The 21172-nt window shown below is 39.3% G+C and overlaps 1 protein-coding gene across 1 annotated transcript; it reads left to right on the top strand.

Moving 5' to 3' along the window:
* The first annotated feature begins 12656 nt into the window (after positions 1-12656).
* On the top strand, positions 12657-20668 carry KRT20 (keratin 20). The gene is made up of 8 exons (XM_044745412.2): positions 12657-13131; positions 15064-15146; positions 16479-16635; positions 16969-17130; positions 17264-17389; positions 18328-18548; positions 19294-19331; positions 19856-20668. The coding sequence occupies exons 1-8, from the start codon at positions 12724-12726 to the stop codon at positions 19951-19953; spliced, it is 1293 nt and encodes a 430-aa protein (XP_044601347.2). The 5' UTR covers positions 12657-12723; the 3' UTR covers positions 19954-20668.
* The last annotated feature ends 504 nt before the right edge of the window (positions 20669-21172 follow it).

The raw sequence follows: 21172 nt of genomic DNA, 5'->3' as shown, positions 1-21172 counted from the left end.
TAAGAGAATACTATGAAAAACTATATGCCAACAAATTGAACAACCTGGAAGAAATGGACAAATTCCTAGACTCCTACAATCTCCCCAAACTGAATCAGGAAGAAATGGAGAATCTGAATAGACCTATCACAAGTAAGGAAATAGAAACGGTAATCAAAAACCTCCCCAAAAACAAGAGTCCAGGACCAGACGGCTTCTCTGGAGAATTCTACCAAACATTCAAAGAAGACTTAATACCCATTCTCCTCAAACTGTTCCAGAAAATTGAGAAAGATGGAGAACTCCCTAACACATTCTATGAAGCCAACATCACTCTGATCCCCAAACCTGACAAGGACAACACAAAGAAGGAGAACTACAGGCCGATATCACTGATGAACATAGATGCAAAAATCCTCAACAAAATTTTGGCAAACCGATTACAGCAATACATCAAAAAGATTATACACCATGATCAAGTGGGATTTATACCAGGGACACAGGGATGGTTCAACATCCGCAAGTCAATCAATGTGATACACTACATCAACAAAATGAAAAACAAAAACCACATGATCATCTCAATAGATGCAGAGAAAGCATTCGACAAGATCCAACACCCATTTATGATAAAGACCCTCAGTAAAATGGGTATAGAAGGAAAGTACCTCAACATAATAAAGGCCATATATGATAGACCCACAGCAAACATCATACTCAATGGACAAAAGCTGAAAGCCATCCCTCTGAGGACAGGAACAAGACAAGGGTGCCCACTTTCACCACTCCTATTCAACATAGTACTGGAGGTGCTGGCCAGAGCAATTCGGCAGGAAAAAGAAATAAAAGGAATCCAAATAGGTAACGAAGAAGTAAAACTCTCGTTGTTTGCAGACGACATGATCTTATACATAGAAAACCCCAAAGAATCCACAGAAAAACTATTAGAAATAATCAACAACTACAGCAAAGGAGCAGGGTATAAAATTAACGTGCATAAATCAGTAGCATTTCTATACACTAACAATAAACTAACAGAAAAAGAACTCAAGAACTCTATCCCATTCACAATCGAAACGAAAAGAATAAAATACCTTGGGATAAACTTAACCAAGGAAGTGAAGGATCTATACAATGAAAACTATAAGACTTTCTTGAAAGAAATTGACGATGACATAAAGAGATGGAAAGACATTCCTTGCACATGGATTGGAAGAATAAACATAGTTAAAATGTCCATACTACCTAAAGCAATATACAGATTCAATGCTATCCCAATCAGAATCCCAAGAACATTCTTCACAGAAATTGAACAAACAATCCTAAAATTCATATGGGGCAACAAAAGACCGCGAATTGCTAAAGCAATCCTGAGCAAGAAAAACAAAGCCGGCGGAATCACAATCCCCGATTTCAAAACATACTACAAAGCTACAGTGATCAAAACAGCATGGTACTGGTACAAAAACAGGTCCACAGATCAATGGAACAGAATTGAAAGCCCAGAGATAAAACCACACATCTATGGACAGCTAATCTTCGACAAAGGAGCAGAGGGCCTACAATGGAGAAAAGAAAGTCTCTTCAACAAATGGTGCTGGGAAAACTGGTCAGCCACATGCAAAAGATTGAAAATCGACCATTCTTTTTCACCACACACCAAAATAAACTCAAAATGGATCAAAGACCTAAAGATTAGGCCTGAGACAATAAGTCTTTTGGAAGAGAATATAGGCAGTACACTCTTTGACATCAGTTTCAAAAGAATCTTTTCGGACACTGTAACTCCTCAGTTGAGGGAAACAATAGAAAGAATAAACAAATGGGACTTCATCAGACTAAAGAGCTTCTTCAAGGCAAGGGAAAACAGAATTGAAACAAAAAAACAGCTCACTAATTGGGAAAAAATATTTACAAGCCACTTATCCCACAAAGGGTTAATCTCCATAATATACAAAGAACTCACACGGCTTAACAACAAAAAAACAAACAACCCGATCAAAAAATGGGCAGAGGACATGAACAGACATTTCTCAAAAGAAGATATGAATATGGCCAATAGACACATGAAAAGATGTTCATCATCGCTAATCATCAGGGAAATGCAAATCAAAACTACACTAAGATATCACCTTACCCCCGTTAGATTGGCAAAAACATCCAAAACCAAGAACGACAAATGTTGGAGAGGGTGTGGAGAAAGAGGAACCCTCATACACTGTTGGTGGGAATGCAAACTGGTACAGCCACTATGGAAAACAGTATGGAGATTTCTCAAAAAGTTAAAAATAGAAATACCCTATGACCCAGCCATCCCATTACTGGGTATCTATCCTAAGAACCTGATATCAGATATCTCAAGAGTCCGTTGCACCCCTATGTTCATCGCAGCATTATTTACAATAGCCAAGACGTGGAACCAGCCTACATGCCCAGAAACTGATGATTGGATAAAGAAGATGTGGTATATATACACAATGGAATACTACTCAGCCATAAAAAAAGACGAAATTGGCCCATTCACAACAACGTGGATGGACCTTGAGGGCATTATGTTAAGCGAAATAAGTCAGTCAGAGAAAGACGAACTCTATATGACTCCACTCATAGGTGGAAATTAGTATATTGAGAAGGAGATCCGATCGGTGGTTACCAGGGAAAAGGGGGGGTGGGGGGAGGGTACGGAGGGGGAAGTGGTGTACCCACAATATGACTAACAAAAATGTACAACTGAAATCTCAAAAGGTTGTAATCTATCATAACATTAATAAAAAAATAAAAAAAAAAATAAAAATAAAAAATACTAAGTTTGAGTTGTTCAAATAGCATAAAAACACATCATAAAACTGAATCGCTGATCATTTCTCACCTTAAAATATTGTCCAAAAAGTTCAGTGTTAATTGGTTATAACCATTTCCTTAGCTAAATCCTGGGAAGATTTTCTGGATCCTTCACAAATTGCACTCAAGCATCATAAACACTACATTTTTAGGTTAACACAATAAACGAAATACTGCATTATGTGGTCATGCAGCATCACAGCAGTCTGGAGAAAGACAAAACCTCTAGGCAGCATGAGGTCTACACAAGGCGGCGCTTCCCCCAGTCCCTGTGGTCTGTCCGTGCAGAGGTTTGACCCTGGAGTTTGAAAGACAGAGTGAACTAGAATTATGGTTGTCATTTACACATAAGGGATAATGTGAGAAACGACGAGGTCAGAGGACACCTTTCCAGCCTAGTTCTCTCCACACCAGAGCATTCAACAGTCATCTTCACACAGACATGCTTCACTGGGGTCTAATGCGGGCACTGCAAACTCAGCATGTCCACAAACGAACACGTCACATGCCCCTTTGCAACAACCCCTCCCCAGACCCTCTCCCAGCCCCGTCCCAGGGCCCCCTCGGTAAAATGCACCACCATCACTCCCCAGTCACCCAAGTCAGAACTGTGGGAGCCATCCTTATCTCATCCTATTCCTCACACCCACATCCATTCATTCAACAAAGGAACCCAGGCTGAAGAGCGTGCACATGCTGTACCCAAGAGACAGAAGTGCACAGGGGAGATGAACAGGGTGACCAACTGTCCCGGTTTGCCTGGGACTGTCCCTGTTTCAACACTGAAAGTCTCACATCATGGAAAAATTCTCAGTCTCAGACAAACCAAGACAGTTGGTCACCCTGGAAAGGAGGGGATTTGGGAGCACAGGGACAGTTTTCTGGAAGAAATGATAGCCAGAAGAAGAGAAGGGGACAGAGCGTGCAAAGGCATGGAATAGAGGGATATCAGCAGCACGTGTGACCGAAGTGCAGAGTTTGAGGCAGGGAGGGGCGAGAAGGGGACTCTGGAAGGTTAGGCAGGGCTAGATCTTAGAGAGCCGTGTTTCGGACTTGACCACATAAGTGTCAGGAGTTTTTGAGAGGTGAAATAATCAGATTTGCATCTGTAGGCAGCTGTTTTAAGACTGGACCTTGACATTTAGGAACCATTGATGGCTAGAAGCAGGAGCTAAGCTGTTATTTTTAAATTGTCAATAATTTTTTAACTGTGACTTTAAGGACAGAAGCTAGAATTTGTCTTGGAGACAAATTATTTCCCTGTTTTGGGAAGAATTTGGTTGGGCTCTCTCTTAGTCAAGTTGATATAAAATAAGTACCCACTTGTTGTCTTTGGTGTAACCACAAACTTAGGTGAAATAATCCAGACATGGGGCAGATGGCAGGGGTGAGGAGGGCGACGCAACTTGTCAGGCTTCCCAGTCACAGACTTTGGACATTACATTCAAATGTGGTGTTATCTGGTTCAGTGATCTCCTCTAGGACTGAAAGAAGATATTCACTCCGCCAGTGCAAACTGTACCCCAGCCCTGGACTAGTGCACCAGTCCCAGCCTACAGTGCACTAAAATAAGTTAGTGTTTTTTACAAATCTTGTGATTGGTAAAAATATAGCGTATCATGATATTTTTGTGTTGAAAACAGTAATATGTAGGAAATAAAAACACTTTAAACATGATCATTTTGGTTACCCCATTTTGGGGTTTTTTTCATTTAATGTATCAGGAGCCTAGAGAAATGGAAATGGTCTAGAGGCCCCTCAGACTCCAAGAGAACTTGCAAAGGGGTGTGCTTACAGTGTGAATCTGTGACCATCATTTGTAATCCACCACCCCATCGCTATGTACCTCTCTTAGTCATATATCATGTCTTTTTGCCTGTTTATGTACTTTATATCAACGGAATTGTCCTGGATATACTCTTCAGTGTCTTGTTTCTTTCACTTGACATTATGCTTTTTAAGATTCATCCATGTCAAGAACGTAGTTTATCCATTTGTATCTGCTGCATAGTATTCCATTGTATGAATATATGTCAACATATTTATTCATTCTACTGTTGATGAACATTTGGGTCATTTCCAGTTTCCTGTGTGTGTGTGTGTGTGTGTGTGTGTGTGTGTGTGTGTGTTTTAGTATTATGAAAAATCCTTCTGTGAATATCCTTGTACATGTCTTTGGGTAAATAGATGAAGGGGCTTCTCTGGAATATATACCTAGGAATGGAACTACTGGATGATAGGTATGTGCATGTTTACCTTTTTGAGATTATATCAAACGTTTTCTAAAGTATCTGCACATATTTACAAAACCACTATCAGTGGATGAGAATTCCCTTCAACAACAATTGGGATTGTTCAACTTTTTAATTTATTCCATTTGGCAGGCATGAAATGGGCCATTCAGCTTACCTCTTCTGTGCAAGGCGATTTGTATTTTTGCCCACTTTCCCACTGGGTGGTTTTTCTTCTTATTATTGATTTGTAGGCATTCTTTTCATATTCTGGAAACTAATTCCTTGTCAGTTGCATGTATTATAAATATCTTCTCCCTGTGTGGGGCTTCTTCCATTATAATTATGATATCATTTAATAAATAAAAATTGTTTAATTAGTATCGGTTTTGTACTTTATAGTTTGCACCTTTCGTATCTTATTTAAGAAATACTCCTTTACCCTGATTCCTGGAGATATTATTCTGTATTTTCTTCTAAACTTTGTATAGTTTTTACCTTTCACATTCACATCTTCAGAGAGTCTGAAATTTAGTTTTGTATGTTAAATGTATATTTTGCCTGAGATAGAACTACAGTTTCCATTTTTTAAATATGGAAATACTCCACTACTTTCTACACTGACTTGTAAGGCTGAACCAGTTCGAAATTGTTTCCATCAACAGTAGATATGTTTCTGATCTCTCTGTGCTGATTCATTGGTTTATTTCTAGATCAATGTAGAAGCCATTACTCATCATGTGAAGGGCAAAACTGTAAAATTAAAAATGTAATATACATTTCATCTTGTCAATGTCTAAAGTTAATGTGTATCTTTACCCTTTTCCTGAACAGTCAAGGACCTTAGAACAATTTAACGCCATTCATCTCCTTCCAGCTTTATTTCTGTGTTGTTTTTCCTTCAGAATACATATAGTATTTTATAGCCAATATTCATTTAGGTTTGGTCACATTTAGTATTTTATTTGTTCATCATCCTCTTTTCATCTCAGATCTTCCATCTGGGATCATCTTCCTTCTGCTTAAAATCCATTCTTTCAGATTGCTTTTAGTGAAAGTCTGCCAATGGCAAACAGCTTTTGTTGTCCTGAATATGTCTTTATTTTACCATCATTCTTCAAAGATAATGTCACAGAGTAGGAAAATTCCAGAATGGCAGCTATTTTCTCTCAGCCCATTGAAGGTATTGTTCCAGTGTCCATTGTTGCTCTTGAGGAGTCAGCTGTCAGTCTAATCACCATTCCTTTGTTATTGTCTTTCTTTTCCATCTACCTGCTTGGAAGATCTTCTCTTTGTTTAGTTTTCTGTTCTGATGTGTATAGATATTTCTTTCTATTCATTTTTCCTGGAATTCATTAGTTTCCCTTAATCTGAAAACTTGTTTCTTTAAATGATTCTGGAAAATTTCATGCTATCTCATTGAATGCCTTCTCTTCTCATTTTCCCTTGTCTCCTCCTGGATCTCTGATTAAAAATATTGAGACCTCCTTTGCTAGCTTTCACGTCTTTTGACTCCTCTTTGCCACTTTGCTGCATTCTGGATAATGTCTTCACAGCTATATTTTTGTCCAATAATTTTCCCTTTAGCCTTGCTTAATCCATTGTTGGACACACCCACTGAAATTTTAATTTTAATTATAGTATTTATTTCTTCTTGCTTATTTTTCATGTCTTCTTGGTAAGTTTTATAATCTCTTAGTACTTGCTCCAATTTTCAACTTTATCTTTGATTAGTAAAACACTTGAATGTGAGTATATTATATTCTCCCTCCAATAACTCCACAGCTAAAGTCTTTGTAGGTCCAATCCCACTGTGTGCTGGTATGCTCACATTCCATACAACTTTATCTGAAGGGATTTTTTGAGCCTAGACTGAAGTTGCATTATTTTAGAGAGGATTTGAGCTCCCTATGCCAGTTGGCTGAGGGTATCACTGATCAGAGATCACCTTAAATTAAATACTACACTTAAGATTTTCAGATGACACACAGACACAGGTAAATACAGACAACAAACTTGTGTCAGGTCAGCTGTGGCACAAATTCTCAGGGAAGTTTTGTGTTTCCTCTGCACCAAGCACCAAGTTCAAGTTGGAGACAGAAATTTTTCCTTACTGTACCCTTCTGCATGATGACTTTATTTATCATGTATCCTTACTCTGAAGGCATAGTTATTTGAGATACTAGGTTTATGTGGATGTTCCCTGTTAGTATTCCCACTTTAGTCAGGCCCTAGACTCTGTATCTTATCTTCTGTGATCTTACAGACATCATAAGGGAAGCTCAAGACCTCCATGATTGAGCAGAAACACACAGGGTGCAAGACAGCTTTCCCACTTGCTTCTCTCCTAAGGTTCCTGTTTCTATTTCCTTTTTTTTGTTTTGTTTTTTTCTGAGGAAGATTCATCCTGAGCTAACATCCGCTGCCAATCTTCCTCTTTTTGTATGTAAGCTGTCACCTTAGCTTGGCCACTGACAGACAAATGGAATATGTCCACACCCAGGAACTGAACCTGGGCTGCCAAAGCAAAGCACAACGAAATTAACTACTAGGCCACCAGGGCCAGCCCTCCATTCCCTTTTTTTTTTTGAGGAAGATTGGCCCTGAGTTAACATCTATGCCCATCTTCCTTTATCTTTTATGTGGGAGGCCTGCCACAGCATGGCACATAGGTCTGTAGCCCAGATCTGAACCAGCAAACCCCAGGCCACCGAAGTGAAGTATGCAAACTTGACTGCTATGCCACTGGGCCAGCCCCCATTTCCTTTTTGATCTCTGAGAAATCTTTCCTTTCATAGTAGGTCTGCAATAAGTTTGAAAAGATAGAGAGATAGATAATGTACTTTAGTTGTTTCCACTGGAAACGTTTTGGGTAGGGACATTAGGGGTATCTAGTCTGCCATACTCCATGACATTGAACTCCTGGCTGACAACTCTTTTACTTTCTTAACATGACTAGCAGAATCAGCAGTCAATGGGCATGGAGAACCTCCCCACACTGACAAATGCTTCTTCTCTCCTTGAAGCTGGGCATCAGCACTTTTACTCATTCACTCAGCCATCACTCATATGGCAAGTCAATATCAAGTGCCTACTATGTTCAAGCCACTATGAGACAGCAAATCTTCCAACTCAGTGAAACACAGCAGGGCAGAATTACCAAATAAGTACAAATCAAAACCTAAATATGCCAGATTAACTGTGAAAATACAATAATGTAAGTTTACTACATTAGCATCTTAAAATGTCTCATTACAGAAATTTTCAAACAAATACTAGAATAGTTAGAATATTATAGTAAATCCCCACATACCCATTTCCCAGCTTCAACAAATAACTCATGGCTACACTTCCTTCATCTATACTCCCACCCTCCTTCTCCATCCCATATTATTTTGAAGCAAATCGAAGATATCACATCATTTCACTTGTAACTATTTCAGTAAGTACACTAGTTTTTAAAGCTCAGAGGCCATGGTTCTTTTCTGACTTAACTTTGTGTGGCATCTAGAACCACAATGCCTACAAATACCCACAGTTCCTATATGCCCTCCTTCTCAACCAATGGGAGCAACACATCCTAACTGAGATGTCTAGGCAAGACAATCCCCCTGGAGACTGCAGATTCTATATGTGTCACATAAGGGCTGCAACGGCTTGTCCATGGTGGGGAAAAAAGTTGAAAGTCCTCTGAAAACTACAGGGCTTATGACAACACTCCAAATTACCGGCCATACTTAATATTAATCATTAACGCCCTCAGCAGAGTCTGTCTCAGAGGTCAAAATGCACCTCCTATTAGTTCCAAGGAAGTTGGAGTCTAATAAATATTTACTTAGAGAGGCAGTCATCCAACAGCCTGGAACATCAATGGGCTCTAAATTCATGACTTGTGCGTGAACAAGAGTCAATAGGATCTGTATCTAGTCCTCAGATCTAATTCAGAAAAATTAATTGCTATGAAATACTAGCCTGATTTCCTGTGGCCACATCATAAGATATAATAATCTACCAAAGCATACAACTCAATGTGATGGAGGAGCCAGAAAATTCTCCTGCCCTTACATAAACATGTGGGAGTCTTCACAACAAAAATTTTTCTACCCCAACAAATGAGTAGATTGGGTGACTGAACCCCATCATAATAGCCCTCTTGTATCATATTTTAGTTTAAATTTGAAATCTCAAAAACCTAAAAATATTAGCCAAAAATTGGTATAATAACATGTAGACAAAGTTATTTCTCCAAAAAATTAAAAATGATTTTAATCATTTTAATGAGATTTTAACTCTTTCACTTGGGTCCATCCACAAGAAAGAATTGTGCTAAAGACAACAAAAATTATCATGCTTAATAACTATTCTTATATTCCTTTCTAGTTATAAAGCTAACTCTTGATTTAAATAATGCTTCTACGCACTTTGATCATGTGTGTTGGTGTAAGAAACTCTTAGCAGAAACTAACTCACCGCAAAACTTGTGTATGTAAACAAGACAATTTTCCAACGACTTTAATCCAAGAACCTCCTTCTCCCCCATGAAGCCACAACAAAAAATACACTAATTTTGTGAATACACATATGTAAAAGAATACTTCATGTGTTTATAAAAAATTTTTCACTGTAGATTTTAGCTGTGACATCTATTTGCAAATAACTTTACAGTTCTGTGATAAATAACAAGATCTGCTAATGACATGTCCAGTCACAGGTGGTGTGGGCTGATGCATATGCAAATGGATAAAAATAAAAGTAAGAGTTGGGGCCGGCCCAGTGGCCAAGTGGTTGGGCTTGTGTGCTCCGCTTCAGTGGCCCAGGGTTCGCTGGTTCCGGTCCTGGGTACACGCTGCACACTGCACACTGCTCATCAAGCCGTGCTGTGGCAGCATCCCACATAGCAGAGCTAGAATGACTTACAGCTAGGATATACAACTATGTACTGGGGTTTGGGGAAGAAAAAAAGAAAAAAGGGGAAAATTGGCAACAGATGCTAGCTCAAGGCCAATCTCCCCTGTCCACACATAAACCATATAGCGCACGAAGTAGGTTTAACTCTCTCTGGCAATTTTTTTCTTTCATAATATAGCTGAAGCAAAGTCCCATACAAAGTGTTATTTAAAAGCATACTATTTATAAGAGAGAAGTAATATAGTCTTACCTTATTTTAGAAAAAAGATATTTGTAAAAAAAAAAAAACCCAAACAAACTCAAAAGTTAAAAAGCCATTGATTTTCAGTGGAACAACAACAAAAATGGGCCAGTAAATCAAGTAAATTGCAAGTTCTTCAGAATGTGTAGGGATTTTGGCTATGCCTTCTTTACATTTTTTGTTCTGTTTTTCTTTTTTGTTTTTTGCTTGTTCGCTTGCTTGCTTTAATCATATACAAACCTCAATCAATTAAAGTCACAGAATGCGAATTAATGAGGTGTTTGCTCTAACTTGCCCTATCCCTTCCATTTAACTTGATTAAGGAAACAATTTAAATGTTTCAGGGGAGGTGTAAAATTTTCAGCCAGGGAGTTTGAATGAGGGGGAGTAAATGGATAAATCCTGTTCAGTTGAACAGTGTTTATCCAATCCCCACTGGAGAGATCACACCCACAGCTGAGCAAGTATCTGGAGGTTGACACACCTGCAGTGGCTCCAGCCCAACCACGGAGGCTGGGTGTGGTCCCGAGGCACTGCACACTCCCCCTTCCTGCATGGAACTGCTCTGCTCCTGCTGTGAGTATGTGCACCTGCAGGGAAGACAGGCAACTGTGGAAGCTTCTGCCAGCAAAATTCACTGGGGATCCTAGGAGGGGGCAGCTGCAGCTGCAGGATGGTTGGAGCAGGGCCTGTCTCACGGTGGGGGTTGAGCTGACCGTATACAGCGGAGAGAGACTCCTCCACACACCAGGTCAGGTGCAAAGCACTATGCTGTTTATTCTAAGTTGCTACAGAGCAAGACCTGATGCCAGGTAGTGACTGAGAAATGTAAATATATTGTCTAGTCTTAGAACGTTAGAATTAGGAAAAATCTTCAAAATCACCTATCCACCACTCACCTAAATTCACTTAATTCACTTCTCCAAATTACATCTCCAAATGTTATAAATGTTTCATTTCTGCTTTACATATTCAAGGTTTTGTGTTTGTATAAAATATTTTAATAGTCTTATGAAATATAATCTCTAAACAAGGATAAACTTAAAAGCCAAAAAGAAAGCATAAAACAGAGATTCGGAAGACCATTGTTCTTATGCAAATCAAAACTACAATGAGATATCACCTCACATCTGTTTGAATGGCTATCATCAAAAAGACAAGAGGTAACAAACGCTGGTGAGGATGTGGAGAAAAGGGAACCCTGCTGCACTGTTGGTGGGAATGCAAATTGGTGAGGCCACTATGGAAAACAGTATGGAGGTTCCTCAAAGAATTAAAAATAGAATTACCATATGACCCAGCAATCCCACTTCTGGGTATATAGCTAAAGGACACGAAATCACTATCTCGAAGAGATATCTGCTCTCCCATGTTCGCTGCAGCATTATTCACAATATCCAAGGCATGGGAACAACCTAAGTGTCCATCAATAGATGAATAGATAAAGAAGGCGTTTTACACACAATCATGTGCTAGGTAACGAAGTTTCAGTCAACAATGGGCCACCTATACAATGGTGGTCCCATAAGATTAGTACCACATAGCCTTAGGTGTATAGTAGACCGTACCATCTGGGTTTGTGTAAATACACTCTCTGATGTGCACACAATGACAAAATTGCCTAATGACACATTTCTCAGAACGTATTCCCATCAAGTGACACATGACTGTATATACATATATAATGAAATATTATTCCGTCATAAAAAAAGAAGGAAATTCTGCCATTTGCAACAACTTGGAGGGAACTTTAGGGCATTTTGCTAAGTGAAATAAGCCAGAGAGAAAAAGACAAATACTGCATGGTATCACTTATGTGTGGAATCTTAAAAAAAAAAAAAAAAAAGTCAAACTCATAGAAACAGTGGTTTCCAGGGGCTAGGGGTGGGGGAAATAGGGAGAAATTGGTAAAAGGATACAAACTTCCGGCTATAAGATGAATAAGGTCTGAGGGTCTAATTTCAACATGGTGACTATAGTTGAAAACACTGTATTGTACAATTGAAGTTTACTAACAGAATAGAACTTAAATGTTCTCGCCAAAAAGAGAAAGATAAATAAAAAAAGAAATTTTTTAAACGTTCTTTATTGCCAGTGTGACTTACTATTATGTACCCACATCTGTCTCTTTAGGAACCTAAATTATTCATAGATCACGAATATTCTTTATGTGTATATTAGAATGAAAAAAATCTGCCAAGGCAGGGGCAAGGGCTAAAAGAATACACCTTCCTGTTTCCTTTTGTTAACTCTGTTTGAAAAAAGAAATCACCCCTGAGAAAAGCTTCTAAGAAATGCCTCTAGTGGTAATTTCTGGAATGGAATTAAACAGATCGCTGTACAAAGGGGGAAAAAAAAAAAAGCAAAGCAGGATGGACTGTGGTGTCAACTCTTAGGTGAGAGGTCAACAGAGGAGGAGTTTCTTTCCTGTGAACTCTATAAAAGGTCAGCTCATCCACCACCGAGAGACAGACTCTGCTCCATCCATCCTGAGGCTGCAGCTTCTCCCTCCTAGAATCCCCAATGGATTTCACTGGCAGAAGCCTCCACAGAAGCGTGAGTTCCTCCTCGCGGGGCCCTGCACTCAGCGTAAGCAGCTCCATGTATAGACTGGGGGGCACGCAGCACCTCCGGGTTGCACCCAGCGTCTATGGAGGGGCTGGAGGCCACGGCACTCGCATCTCGACCTCCCACCGCGTAGTGAGCTATGGGGGCGATCTCTCCGGAGGGGACCTGCTTGTCGGCAATGAGAAGATGGCCATGCAGAACCTAAATGACCGCCTAGCAAGCTACCTAGAAAAAGTGCGCTCCCTGGAGCAGTCCAACTTGAACCTCGAAGTGCAGATCAGGCAGTGGTACGAAACCAACGCGCCTAGCGCCAGTCGGGACTACAGTGCGTATTACAAACAAATCGAAGACCTGCGAAATCAGGTGAGGGATGATGCCTGTGTTTTCTACTCCACTGTTTAGCTGCATGGTCTATCAGGAGGGCATATACACTAGCTGGTCCAAATGGACATTGTAAAGCAAATTAGGCTGAAATGCTACATCTATAAAAATGGTATATTCTATCATCTACCCTTAGTGCAGGAGTACCTGACCACATAACAGGATGATTTGTAAGTCATACTTTTTAAAAATTTTTTAAATCTAATTAGATACAAAATATGAAAATTTTATCCTCCAGTCTTAGAATCTGTATTTTTGTCACAGTTTACCAAGTCAGGCTAAGTGGATAGTAAACATTTTTTCTGAAAAGAGCTAAAATTTTTTAATGCGATAATGCTTTTTTCAGTGTCTTCCTCTTGTTCCCATCAAGGGTTTCAAAACTTGATGTTTTATGTAGATGTTATAATACAAGTATTAGAATAGTGTAACACAGATTTCAATGATGAAGTGATTCAGGGAGAAAATGGGCGGAAGGGGTTTAGGTCTTAATGGTCTTAAAAATCCAGGGATTTTTACATGTCCTGTTCAATAACCTGATCGTCATCACCAAGCAGTTCAGAAACCACTGCTACAGTAATAAAATGTTCTATTACCCCAATTCAAATTTATTGCAATCATATCAGAACCTGCTCCTGTGTCATCCAAGAAAGGTGGGGTTCTCTATTTCATCAATCATGGAATAAAAGAAGACTTCGTTCCTAATTGAAAATTTCAGATATGACACCAAGCACTTTCTCTGCTTTAAAATTCTTATCTAATCAAGAAAAGTGTCCCTTTCGTTTTCATTTCTATTTTAGCTTTCATATTCCTTTAGAGCAAAAGCCACTAACTTACCAGCAAGGCTCTTTTTCTTTCATTGTATTGGACATCAGTTTGATTTAATTCAGATGCCACAGGGAGTTACGCTGGGGTTTCAGGAACTATGGGGATCCGAGGCAAAGGTGTTTAAATTGCCCTTTCTGCCAACAGGTCATTCTTCTCAGATTCCCACTAAAAAATTCAAAATCAGCCAACCATTCTCGCCTACCTGTCTCATAATTCATGTCTCTGAAGCTATTGTGGATCATCCCAAACACATAGGCACAGCCATCTGTTCCATTTATCTGGGAAGATTCAGTACATGAAGGAAGGCAGCTCTCTCCAGAACTGGATCTGCTGAAAGACATAGGTCATTGTAACGTGCTCTACAAGCAGACTTCTGATCCACATGCATCTTAGAGAATTCGCCCATTAGGAAACTGCTTCTGAAGATCAGGGGCTTATTTATCCTGATGGCTCCAGTGCCCAGGACAACTCCCACCACATAGCAAGTGCCCATTCATTCAGCCAGTATTTAGTAGACACTAACCAGGTGCTGGCACCATGCTGGCACTGGAGAATATGGTGGTGAACATAATGTGATTTAGGGGGAAACAGGCATGGAAAAAGGCAACATTTATCCCATGCAGAGGGAAAATGCCAGCATGGAGGGCTGTGTAGCGCAATGAGAGCACAGGCAGTTCATCCAGTTCTGTTTTGAGGAAATCAGTGAAGGATTCCTGGAAGCAAAGATGTCTAAGCTGAGACATGGAGGAGGAGGAGAAGGTGTTCACCAAGTGAGAGAGGCTCAGAGGCGTGTTCTGAGCAGGAACATCAAAGGCAGGGCACTCAGTAAGGTTGATGGCTCCAACTGAATTAAATTCTCCTTTTGTAAAGTCACAAGAAAGCTGACCAAACCCTGGGGACTAGAGTTGCATTTTAAGAATCTGTTATGTTAAATACCCATATCATTATTTTTCCTTTCTATTTTCACGTGGAAATTCTTGAAATGAACATCATCTTTGATGTAATAGTGGCTGTATCTGAGGATAAACTCAATCATTTTAGGCTCCTATCCAATTGAAAAAGTCATTTTTTTTCTCATGTATTTTCCAGATTAAAGATGCTCAACTGAAAAATGCCCGATGTGTCCTACAAATTGATAATGCAAAACTGGCTGCTGAAGACTTCAGACTGAAGTAGGTTCTTTAACACCATGGTAGAACTTCCTGAAAAGAAATTCTTCTTAGTAATCCTTCATGACACTCGGCTTTACATATGATTGTTGGTAAAGGAGCTACCATTAAATATTTTCAGAATCTTGGGATTTAAAGAGTGTTAGAAGCTATCTGGTCTAGCCCAGCACTCAGGGCTGGACTTCTCTCTCCCGCAATCCTAAAATCTTGTCACCCCGTGTGTAACTGAACACTGCCAGTAACTACTACTGTTTTCCTTGCTGTGGTCTAGTTGCTAGAACTTTCTTTTTTAGTAACCTGGCATCTACCTTTTCGCCCACTGAACCTAATTCTGTCCTTTGAAGTAATAACAAAACAGTTTACAAACCCTTCTGCGTAAGCGCCCTTCTGTTACCCAAAGGGGCCATCTATCTACCCTTAGCGATTCTCCAAGTGAGCCATCCGTGTTCCTTCAAGTGCCTACAAGTGTATGACTTAAGTTCCAGCGGTGACTCTGGATGCTTTCTAATTTGCCAGAGTTTTACAGTACGGTCTAGCCAACCAAAGAACTAGGACTATGATCAAAGCAGTTCAAATTGTGTTCACTCTCTTGTAGTCATTTCATGCTACATGTGATCAGAGCTGTTGCTCATAAACTGCTTCTACGCTAGGGCTTCCTCATTATTGTGCAATGCATCAGCACTAAAAAGTCTTTTGTGATTCAGAAGTTTAGCATTTTAACACTACAAGGAATCAAAGAGAAGGAAATGGGAAAGTAGATCTGAAGGTTAAAGCAGTAAGTGTTCATTAATTTCAATTTTGCTAGGTCAGAATCTGAGTGTTCCATTGCATTATCATTTTTTAAAGTGTGCTACTATAATAAAAATGGGAGTATATGAGATTATAGAGGAGAAGGCATGAATTTTTAAGATAGTTCACTTTGGATGCATCTGTTTACAAAATACTAAAAATAAATTGATCATGTGCATTCATTAAGTAGCTCCAACTAGCCATCATTTAATATCAATAATGAAAACACTTTGACAACACACTAATTAAAGCAAAACACTTTTTTATTTCCTTTAAAATATATTCTAGAATTTAGGAACTTTTAGGAGTTATTTTAGATTGCTTTGTTACCAATCACGCCAAATCACAGAGATTATATTATGGAGCAAATTATCTGATTCCAAGGTTCTCATAAATATTTTTGGAATGTATAAAGGGGGATACAATCATGTACTGAAATTGATCTCCCTGTATACCACATAAACTCCATCTCATTATATTAAGATTATCGCTTCTATAATGGCTTCAGAAGAACTGAATTATCTCTGCACACTAATTAATCCACAGGTATGAGACTGAGAGAGGGATTCGCCTAACAGTGGAAGCTGATCTCCAAGGCCTCCATAGGGTCCTGGATGATCTAACTCTACGTAAAACAGACTTGGAGATTCAAATCGAAGAATTAAAGAAAGACCTGATTCTCCTCCAAAAAGAACATCAGGAGGTGAGAAAATATTCAGAAGTGGTATTGGGCATGATAAAATGGCTCTAATAAGAACAAGGAGGAGAAAGAGGAGGAGGAGGAAGGGTGGATGGCGGAGGTGATGGTGAAGAAGATGACGACAATAATGATGTAAGCCCTAACTTCTTTTCCTAAAGTTGCTGTCAGGGTTAATGACTTAGAGCAATATTTGGACTATAATAAGCCCTATCTAAGTTTATTATTTTCTTTCTTTTTCTACTCGGTCCCAATTGAAGAAGACTTATTTTGTTTTTTCTGCCCAGCCTCATCTGAGAATGTGCTTCAGACTATAATCAGGGATTTTCTCTCTCGTAGGAAGTGAACAGCCTACGCAGACAGCTGGGCAACACTGTCAGTGTAGAGGTGGATGCTGCTCCGGGCCTGAACCTCAGCGCCATCATGGATGAAATGAGGCAGAAGTATGAAGCCATGGCCCAGGAGAACCTTCGGAAGGCTAAAGAGCAGTTTGAGCTACAGGTAAGAGCATAATTCTAAAGGGTAAGTAAATGTGAAGAAGCCGTCCTACAAAAAAGAGAGGACTCATTTTCTTCCTTCCTTCCTTCCTTTCTTTCCTTCCTTATTTATTTTTTCATTTTTGGAACGTGTCTAGATTGAAACTCTGCAGCAAGAAGTCATCGTGACCTCTAAAGACTTGAAAGAAACTGAGGGTCGCATAAAGGAGCTGAGATGCACCTACCAGAACCTGGAGATAGACCTCCAGTCCTATCTCAGTAAGGTAGAGCACATCTAACTTCCAACTCACAATGTAGTGTGTGTTTACTAAGTGCCCAGGTTGGGAACTCTGGAAATGCAAAGACCTACAAGAAATAACCCCTCCCCCTGCAGAACTGGCAGGGAAACAGGCCAAACAATGGATTATAATTAAAAGACAGAAAGAAATTAAGGAAAAGGGCAATGTACTGCAAGGATGCAGAGGAAAAATCAGATATGGAGACTTCACAGGGAAAAGTGGCATTTAAACTAGATTTGAAAACTTGAGATGAATTTTTAAGCTGGAGAAAAGGGGTAAAGACCTTCCAGGCTAAGCAAATCAGTCAGCTCATGATAAATTATGCTGTCGTAACAACTCTAAAATCATAGTGCTTTAAAACAACAACACTACATCCATTATGGGTTGGCTGCAGCTCTGCTCCAATAACATTTCTGCTCCATGAGATAAGGCTAAAGGAGTAGATCCTAGCTGGGACATGCCATGCTGTCACAGAAAGAAAAGAGCAATGGCCAGACCATGTGATAGCTCTTAAAGCTTCTCCTCAGAAAAGGCGTTTGTCAGGTTCACCTGCATTTCGTTAGCCAAAGAAAGCCACATGACCAAACCTGGTGTAAAAGGGATGAGGAAATCTACTCCTCCACTTGGAGGGGCACCACAAATTGCAGGGGAGGGAAGCAAATATTGAGAACAATAATACAATGCCACAGTAAGAAAACAGTGAGCCCAGTGCTAAAAACAAATAAACAAAAACCCCAAGAGCTAGTGATCCTAGCTAGCTGCCTGAGGTTGCCTAGATGGAAAGAGTAGGAGATAAAGCTAGAAATATGCATGATGCCCACAATAACTAGCTGCAGAAATTCTTCTGAAAAGAAATTAAAATTGAGTCACCTCTTAAATCAAGTCCTCAAATAAGAAACATCCACTTTTTCTTGTGCTCATAGAAAGACTCTTTGGAGCGTACACTAGCAGAGACCAAAGCTCGTTATGGTGACAAGTTGGCCACCATCCAGGCACTGCTAAGCACCCTAGAGTTCCAGCTGATGCAGATTCGGACTGATGCAGAACGCCAGAACAACGAATACAGTATTCTCCTTGACATAAAGACCCGGCTTGAGCAGGAAATTGCAACATACCGCCGCCTTCTGGAAGGAGAAGATGTAATGTAAGGCTCTTAGAATCAGGGGATATGTGTCAATGTCTATATGTTGTGCTATTTTGACGTTTCCACATTAAACCCTGTCACTTATTCCCCAGCCCAGTGCAATGCCTAGCACAAAAGCAACGACACGCACACACACCCCAACAACAACAACAACAAAACAAAAATATACCAAAACTTTTTGGTATACTTATGCACACCCCCAAAAATACCAAGTACAGCCTTAGTACTTGAGGTCGTGTCATAGGACTGAGTTAGAGATGGTTATACAGATGATACAGATTATGCTTATGTTAATTTTTCCGATTAATACAAAGTCAAAAGCACAATAATTTTTTAAAATTCTCACTGAGAGGTCATGAATTCAACAGGCCACAAAGGCCTGTGGGAACCAGTCTGAGACTCCTCAGGGCAGCAGTGGCAACTGTCTTCCAATACCACATCCAAGAAAGTCAGCAAGAGAACAAGAGTTAAATTTCCATTGTAATTGTGTTTATTTTAATTACAGAAACTTCTAGCCTACATTAGAGGAGTCGCTTCTGAAGCTATGTATCTTTCAAGTTAAAAAGTAAGGCGCTCAAGTTTGAAGTAGTAAGCATTATAAAGGGGAAAAAAATATAAACCATGGCATTAACACACACATCACTCAGACTTTGTTTTGAAACAAAAAAGGTGAGACAATGCTTCACTTTCAAAATGGCAATAACACTTTTTTCTGTTTTTCTTTTCTTAAAAAAAAAAAAAACAGAATTGCAGATTACCGGTCAAGCCACCAGGAGGAGAGAGGTAAGTGTTCTAATTTTGACACATTTCCTGTAAGACTGAATGCTCACTCCGTAGCTTACCACTTCTTATCTACCGCTGGTGAAAAGTACAGGGAGACCAGCTCTCAAGTGAGTGGATATTACCATAGGGATTCTGAAAATCAGGCACGTCAGATAAAGACACCTCCATGTGGGGAATTGTCACACTCCCTGTGACAGGGTGATTTTCTTGGCCCATACTATTGCTGTCCTGAGACATTCTGAGACCGTGAAAAGGAAAAATAAGATGAAAGTTGCAGTTTGCTTAATTCAATATTGTCTATTTCTCTTTGGGGTGGGAAGAGTAGAAAATGTTTAAATTGGGGGAGAGTGGCACATTTTCTGCATTTATTTATAAAACAAACTTAAGACCATTTAAGAAAGAGAATAGGTTTAACTTTTTCTAAAAGAAAATACATACAAAATAATAATAATTTAAAGTTGAATATTATAAACCAGCAGAGTCATGTGTCTGAATTAACATTTTATGTTTAAATCTAAATTCAGATATAAAGAAAACCAGGAAGATCAAGACAGTAGTGCAAGAAGTAGTGGACGGCAAGGTCGTGTCTTCTGAAGTCAAAGAGGTGGAAGAAAACATATAAAGAGCTGCCAGAAGGAGATGCTGCTGAAGCTTTGAAAGAAATGTAGCTATAAATTTTGCTCCCTACAAGAAAGTGGCCATCAGAAAGTACTATTAATGCTTTGTAGTGTTCGAGGAGTGGGGGGAAAGCCCATTTATCAGTCTCTGTAATTGAATATGAATTTTACTCAGGGGAGTTGCAAATTGCCTGTAAAAATGAAATCCAATGAGCACTAGGATATTTAAAACATCATTACTGCCATCTTTATCTCGAAGCACATTAATTACAAGCTATAGACAACCTAATATCAATTCATTAATGTTCCTGAAAATTACAGCACATTTCAATTATACTAAATTTCACAAAGCAGAGGAGTCTATGCAAATTGCAAATAAACCTCTCTCGCTAATTTTTCCTGCTTCTGAGTTGTAAACTCTCCTCTCAGGGACCCCTGGATAATGGAGCCATTTCTTGATTCGTTTCATTGAATTTTCAGTATCGGTACCATTCTGCTAGCTTTGAGCTATATCTGCTTTTTTTTTCATTGTCTCCATTGCCTTTTAAAACTCAACTCCACTCTTTGAATAATTTGAGAGTCAAATTCCAATCATAAATGCTGAGCAGAAGAAGAATGAAGCACATTATGCTTGAAATGGGAGTAGATTGAAAGCAAAATTAGTAAAACCTTCCTCACAGCAGAATGCTTCTCCTTATGATAATAAACTGCATAAATCATTGGGTGGTCTCCTTTTTTTATGTGGTGAACATATTATAAAGTGTTTCTCACTATTTTTTTAATAACAAGTTTAATGAGATATAATTCACACACCATAAAATTCATCCTTGTAAAGTGTACACATAAGCGGTCTTTAGTACATTCACAGATTTGTGCAACCATCACCACTATCTAATTTTAGAGCATTTCATTACCCCAAAAGAAACCACATTAGTAGTCACCCCCATTCCCCTTCCCCCCCCAGCCCCCAACAACCACTGATCCACTTCCTCTCTCTATGGATTTGCCTAGTCTGGACATTTCATGTAAATGAAATCATACAATGTATTCTTTTGTACACAAATGTTCATGGTAGAATTATTAATAATAGCCCAAAAGTGAAAACAACTCAAATATCTATCAATTGATGAATGGATAAACAAAATGTCATATCCGTACAATAGAATGTTGTTTGGCAATAAAAAGGAACGAAGTACCGACGCATGCTGCAACGTGGATGAACCT

Source organism: Equus asinus, chromosome 13 (assembly GCF_041296235.1).
Source record: "Equus asinus isolate D_3611 breed Donkey chromosome 13, EquAss-T2T_v2, whole genome shotgun sequence".
NCBI lineage: Eukaryota > Metazoa > Chordata > Mammalia > Perissodactyla > Equidae > Equus > Equus asinus.
The sequence above is the reverse complement of the archived record's forward strand: the minus strand, read 5'-3'. Positions and strand labels throughout refer to the sequence as shown.

Excerpts from the sequence above, each read along its gene's own strand:
- KRT20 (XM_044745412.2), top strand. The coding sequence starts at position 12,724 with ATGGATTTCACTGGCAGAAGCCTCCACAGAAGCGTGAGTTCCTCCTCG. Across the intron at positions 13,132-15,063 it reads TCGAAGACCTGCGAAATCAG|ATTAAAGATGCTCAACTGAA; the intron begins GTGAGGGATGAT and ends TGTATTTTCCAG. Across the intron at positions 16,636-16,968 it reads TCCAAAAAGAACATCAGGAG|GAAGTGAACAGCCTACGCAG; the intron begins GTGAGAAAATAT and ends TCTCTCTCGTAG.